Raw genomic sequence first — 6,162 nt, 5'->3', positions numbered from 1 at the left:
CCCCTCCCCCGCCGCTCCCGCACTCCCCTCCTCGCCCCACATGCCGGGGGGGGGTGGGGGGTCTTGGGCCCACGCGTGTCCCCCTGCACGCAGGCGGCCAGCGGCACCCCAGGGACGTGCACACGCGTGCACAAGCGTGCATGTGCATGCACAAGTGTTCACAAGTGTGCACAATCAGGCACGTGTATGCACAAGCGTGCACAACTGTGCATGTGCATGCACAAGTGTGCACAAGCGTGCACAATTGCATGGGCACGCACAAGCGTGCACAGCTGTGCATGTGCGTGCACAAGTGTGCACAAGCGTGCACAACTGCATGGGCACGCACAAGCGTTCACAAGTGTGCGTGTGCATGCACAAGTGTGTACAAGCGTGCACAATTGTGCATGGGCATGCACAAACGTGCACGGGCATGCACGTGCATGCACAAGCGTTCACATGCGTGCACGGGCATGCACAAGCATGCATCACATATGCATGCACATGCCTGCGGAAGCATGCACATGCACGCGGAAGCATGCACATGCACTTGCAGATGCATGTTGAGTGTGCACGTGCATGCACATGCAAGGCAGCCTCGGTGGCTGCTGCTGGCAGGACACGGGGTACAGGGCCCTGGAGGCCGGGATGCAGCAGGAAATGGGGCGCAGGGACAGGGGGACACAGGGGACAGGGCCATGAGGGGCTCAGGGATCAGGAACTGCAGGGGACGCAGTGCATGGGGCCGCGCGCTGAGGGACACGGAGTGCGTGGGGACCCGGGGCGGGTGCGTGGGGACACGGGGACCCAGTGGGGGTATGTGGAGACATCAAGACCCAAGGCAGGTTCATGGGGACCCAGGGACCTGGGGTGGGTGCATGGGGACCCAGGGCGGGTGCGTGGGGACCCGGTGACGTGGGATGGGTGCGTGGGGACATGGGGACCCGGGGCGGGTGCGTGGGGACCCGGGGCCGCGGGGCTCACGGCTCGTGTCCCCAGGTGGCTGGATGGCAAGCGCAAACGAAAGAGCAGCCAATGTTTGGTGAAGAGCAGCATGTCAGGTAGCGCGCCCCGCCGCGGACCCCCCACCCTGCTGCTCCCACTGCCCCGTCCCTGTCCCCGTCCCCGCGCGGGGGGGCGGGCGCCGTGGCCGGGCCCCCCGCCCTGCCCCATTCCCCAGCGGGGAGCGGCCGGCGCGCGGAGGGAGGGGCCGCCTGGAGGGACCCAGGCGTCCGGGCCCCTCCCCCAGCCCCGACCCGCTGCACCCCATCCCCTTCCCCCACTTAGGCTGGAGGGCAGGGCCCAGGCGTCCGGGCGAGCCTGACCTCCAGCGCCCCGGGCTCCTGGATGTGCTGGTGTGGGGGGAACCCGGACGCCTGGGCCCTTCCCGCAGCGGAAAAGGCCTCCGGGAGGCGGGTGCCCGTGGGTGCTCCGTGCTCGGTGGTGGCACGGTCCCCGGGGGGATAGCGGGAGCCTTCTGGGCGCGGGGGGGCGCGGGAGCTCCCCCCGCGCGGGCAGCCCCCCACGGCCGCGCTGGGCCCCCAGGGTACATCCCTAGCTACCTGGACAAGGATGAGCAGTGCGTGGTGTGCGGGGACAAGGCCACGGGCTACCACTACCGCTGCATCACCTGCGAGGGCTGCAAGGTGAGCGGGGGGCGCGGGGGGGCGCGGGCGCCGCCGCCTCCGGCGCTCACCGGCGCCCCCCGCTCCCGGCTCCGCAGGGCTTTTTCCGGCGGACCATCCAGAAGAACCTGCACCCCACGTACTCCTGCAAGTACGATGGCTGCTGCGTCATCGACAAGATCACCCGCAACCAGTGCCAGCTCTGCCGCTTCAAGAAGTGCATCTCCGTGGGCATGGCCATGGACCGTGAGTGGGGGGCGCCGGGGGGCGCGGGACGTGCCCCGGGGCTCGATGGGGTCACGAGGGAAGCCATGGGGCTGGTGGGGGTGACCGGAGGAGCCACGGGGGCCAGCTGGGGTGGCCGAGTGGCTAGAGGTGCCAGGGAGCTGATTGGCGTGGTCAGCGTTACCGTGGGGCTGGTCCAAGTGGCCAGCATGGCTAGCAATGCCGTGGGGCTGCTTGGGGTCGCCGGCGGGGCTGTAAGTGCCGTGGGGCTGCTTGGGGTAGCCAGGGTGACTGGCAAAGCCCTGGGGCCAGTGAGAGTGACTGGACAGCTAGTGCTGCCGTGGGACCAGCTGGGGCCACTGGTGCCACCAGAGAGGCCCTGGACTCGATCGGGGTGGCTTAGGTGGCTGGAGGTGCTACGGGAGCTGTTGGGGTGGCCAGCACAGCTAGTGCCGCCATGGGACCAGCTGGGGCGGCTGGTGCCACCAGAGGTGCCCCGGGTCCAGCTAGGGTGGCCTGGGTGGCTAGAGGTGCCATGGGACTGCTCCGGGTGGCCAGCAGCACCCCGGGGTCCATCAAGGTGGCCAGCACAGCTAGTGCTGCCTGCTGGGGCGGCTGGTGCCACCAGTGTCCCCTGGCCCAGCTAGGGTGACCTGGGTGGCTAGAGGTGCCATGGGACTGCTCAGGGTGGCCAGCAGCACCCCGGGGTGGCCAGCAGGGCTAGCGCTGCCGGCTGGGGTGGCGCGGGGCGCGGGCTGAGCGGCGGCTCCGCAGTGGTGCTGGACGACTCGAAGCGCGTAGCCAAGCGGAAGCTCATCGAGGAGAACCGCGAGCGGCGCCGCAAGGAGGAGATGATCAAGTCGCTGCAGCACCGGCCCGAGCCGAGCGCCGAGGAGTGGGAGCTCATCCACGTGGTGACCGAGGCGCACCGCAGCACCAACGCGCAGGGCAGCCACTGGAAGCAGAAGCGGAAATTCCTGGTGAGCGCCGGCGCGCTCGGCGCCGCCCGCCGTGCCCGTCCCCGGTGCCCTTGAGCGCCGCGGGCGCCCGGCCCTGCCGGCAGGGTTCGGGGGGCGAGCGCTGAGCGAAGGGGACAGCTGTCCCCGCGCCGGCTGTCCCCGCGCCGGCCGGCTGTCCCCGCGCCATCCCGGTGCCGCTGGGTGCACAGCTCCCTCTCCTGGCTGCTCCCTGCGCCCAGGTGCCCAGGGTGCCGGGCTCCAGCGTCCTGGGGGGCTCTGCATCCATCTCTGCACCCCGGGGGTCCCACAGCACTGCCTCAGTTTCCCTGTCCTGGGGGTCCCAGGATGCGGTTTCCCTGTGCCAGGGGTCCCCGGGGAGCCCTGCCTCAGTTTCCCTGCACCTGAAGGTCCTCGGGGGCACTGTGCCACCGTGTCCCCATGCAAGAGGTCCAAGGAGGGACCACGCAGCCGTGTCCCCATCTGGGGCGGGGGACCATGCCAGGGCTTGGTCCCGGGGACTGTGCCGTGGTCTTCCCATCCATGGGGTCCTGGGGAGGGCCGTGCCTCAGTTTCCCTTCATCTAGGATCCTGGCGGGGCTGTGCCGCAGTGTCCCCACCCCGGGGGTCCCCAGGGGGCTGTGCCCTGGCTCCCCTATCCCGGGGGGCTGTGTCACAGTGTCCCCACCCCGGGGGTCCCCAGGGGGCTGTGCCCTGGCTCCCCTATCCCAGGGGGCTGTGCCCTGCTTTCCCCATGCCGGGGGGCTCACGGCCGCCCGCTCTGCTCCGCAGCCCGAGGACATCGGCCAGTCGCCCATGGCCTCCATGCCCGATGGGGACAAAGTTGACCTGGAGGCGTTCAGCGAGTTTACAAAAATCATCACCCCGGCCATCACCCGCGTGGTCGACTTTGCCAAAAAACTGCCCATGTTCTCGGAGGTACCGGGGAGGCGGGGAGGGCTCCGCGGGCGGGCGGGGGGCTCCGGGGGGGCCGGGCCGCCTGACGCCCCTGCCCGCAGCTGCCTTGCGAAGACCAGATCATCCTGCTGAAGGGCTGCTGCATGGAGATCATGTCGCTGCGGGCGGCCGTGCGCTACGACCCCGAGAGCGAGACGCTGACGCTGAGCGGCGAGATGGCCGTCAAGCGCGAGCAGCTCAAGAACGGCGGCCTCGGCGTCGTCTCCGATGCCATCTTCGACCTGGGCAAGTCCCTGTCTGCCTTCAACCTGGACGACACCGAGGTGGCCCTGCTCCAGGCCGTGCTGCTCATGTCCTCAGGTGCCGGGGGCACGGGGAGCGTCGGGGTGGCACCGCGGGGACGTGACGGGGAGCGCGGGCTCGGGCTTCGCTGCTGCGCGAGGGTGCAGGGTCCTGGTGGGGCGATGCCCAGGGTGGGAGCGGGGTGCAGGTGGATGGGGACGTGCAGGGGAGCGTCCTGGTGCCCATGGATCTGGATGGGGACGTGCAGGGGAGCGTTTTGGTGCCCATGGATCTGGATGGGAATGTGCAGGGGAGCGTCCTGGTGCCCATGATTGTGGGTCTGGATGGGGACGTGCCGGGGAGCGTCCTGGTGCCCATGGCTGGGGATCTGGATAGGGATATGCAGGGGAGCATCGTGGTGCCCATGGATCTGGATAGGGATGTGCAGGGGAACATCCTGCTGCCCGTGGCTGGGAATCTGGACAGGGATGTGCAGGGCGGCCATCCCAGTGCCGTTGGCTGGGGGCATCCAGGTGGCATCCCAATGTGTGGCCTGGGAATCTGGATGGGGTCTTCCAAGGCGGCCACTCCAGGGTCCATGGCCAGGGGTCTGGATGGGGACATGCAGGTTTCCCCCCCATGCCCAAGGCAGGGAATATGCAGGGTGGACATCCCGCTGTCCCCAGCCGGGGATCCGATGGGGACCAGCAGGGGGGCAGCCCCATGGCCAGGGCGGGGGCCACAGCCACGGTGCCCCCCGGGAACACGGTGCCTGCGCCCGCAGACCGGACGGGGCTGATCTGCGTGGAGAAGATCGAGAAGTGCCAGGAGACCTACCTGCTGGCCTTCGAGCACTACATCAACTACCGCAAACACAACATTCCCCACTTCTGGCCCAAGCTGCTGATGAAGGTGACGGATCTGCGCATGATCGGGGCCTGCCACGCCAGCCGCTTCCTGCACATGAAGGTGGAGTGTCCCACCGAGCTCTTCCCGCCCCTCTTCCTCGAGGTCTTCGAGGACCAGGAGGTGTAGGGCGCCCTGCGCTTGCTTCCCCGCTCGCTTCCCCCCTTTTTTTCTTTCTCTGCCCCCGGACCGTGGGCGAGGGCGGGCGGTGCTGCACCCCGGGGGGGGGGGACGGGGACAGGGACGGTGGTGGCAGCGCCTGGGGGGGGTCGCTGCCGCCTCGCGGGCCCCGGCGTCCCCGCGGCCCGTCCGCGCCGGCCCGGCTCCGCGCGCCCCGCGCCGGCACCTCCCGCGCCCCAGGACTTGACGAATTTTGTTTGTTTGCACAGGGAAGGGCCCCGACAGTCGAGCGTTTCCTTTATTGTTCTTCTCTTCTTAGATTATTATTTTTTAAGCATTTATTTCCCTCCCTGAGAGGCTAAAATATTAAACTAACTGCACTTTGGAAGGAGAGAGGAGAGGAGCGAGGAGGACGGGGGCTGCACAGGGAGACGGCGCCGGGGCCGCATGCACTTTTGGCCCGGCAGCGGCGCGCAGGGGGACGGCACCGGGGGGTCCCGGGGTGCAGGGACCGCCATGGGGGGACCCAGGGCACCCCGATGTTGCACGGTGCCGGGGTGTTGCACTGCCCTGGGGTGCTGCACTGTCCTGGGGTGTTGCACGGTGCCGGGGTGCTGCACCGTGCCGGGGTGCTGCACTGCCCTGGGGTGTTGCACTGTCCTGGGGTGCTGCACCGTGCCGGGGTGCTGCAGCGCGGCGGGGCGCCCCGGCATCGCACCGTGCTGGCACATTGCACCGCGCCGCGGTGGCGCCCACGTGGCGCGCGGTGCCGGATTACACCGCCGCCGCACCGCGGGGCTGCACCGCGCCGAGGGGCCGCACGGCGGTGCCAGGGCACCTCCGGGGGGGGTCCAGCTGTGTCCCGAGGGACCCCCCCGCGCCCCGGCTCTGCTTCGCCCGCTGCCTCTCGCCGCAGGGTCCCGGCTCCCCCCAGCCGCTTCATTTCGGGGCTTTGTTATTCTCTGGTTTCTTTTTGGGCTGAGAGGAGGCGATTTTGTGCCAAGCGCCGGCGGGCGGGGCGCGCGCGGCCGGGGGCTGCGGCCCCCCCACCACCCACCGTTTCCGTTGTTCTCTTTCTTTATTTTTTTGTTATGTTTCTCTTTCCCTTCTCGTCGTCGTCGTCCCTTTGTGCTGTTGTCCGCGGCGGCGGC

The 6,162-nt window shown here is 69.3% G+C and overlaps 1 protein-coding gene across 1 annotated transcript; it reads left to right on the top strand.

Moving 5' to 3' along the window:
• The first annotated feature begins 857 nt into the window (after positions 1-857).
• THRA (thyroid hormone receptor alpha) lies at positions 858-5,076 on the top strand. Its single transcript, XM_026041390.1, has 8 exons — positions 858-874; positions 979-1,040; positions 1,525-1,625; positions 1,703-1,850; positions 2,604-2,809; positions 3,578-3,724; positions 3,805-4,063; positions 4,770-5,076. The coding sequence occupies exons 1-8, from the start codon at positions 858-860 to the stop codon at positions 5,018-5,020; spliced, it is 1,191 nt and encodes a 396-aa protein (XP_025897175.1). The 3' UTR covers positions 5,021-5,076.
• Positions 5,077-6,162: the final 1,086 nt, after the last annotated feature.

The sequence above is a fragment of the Nothoprocta perdicaria genome, unplaced genomic scaffold (genome assembly GCF_003342845.1).
Source record: "Nothoprocta perdicaria isolate Ctin4 unplaced genomic scaffold, notPer1 scaffold_283, whole genome shotgun sequence".
NCBI lineage: Eukaryota > Metazoa > Chordata > Aves > Tinamiformes > Tinamidae > Nothoprocta > Nothoprocta perdicaria.
Note: the sequence above shows the minus strand (reverse complement) of the source record. Positions and strands in the feature narration are given on the sequence as shown.

What these genes read in the sequence shown, in the direction of transcription:
- THRA (XM_026041390.1), top strand. An exon ending in GGTGAAGAGCAGCATGTCAG is followed by an intron (nt 1,041 to 1,524) that starts GTAGCGCGCCCC and finishes CTGGGCCCCCAG; the next exon opens with GGTACATCCCTAGCTACCTG. An exon ending in CGTGCTGCTCATGTCCTCAG is followed by an intron (nt 4,064 to 4,769) that starts GTGCCGGGGGCA and finishes CTGCGCCCGCAG; the next exon opens with ACCGGACGGGGCTGATCTGC.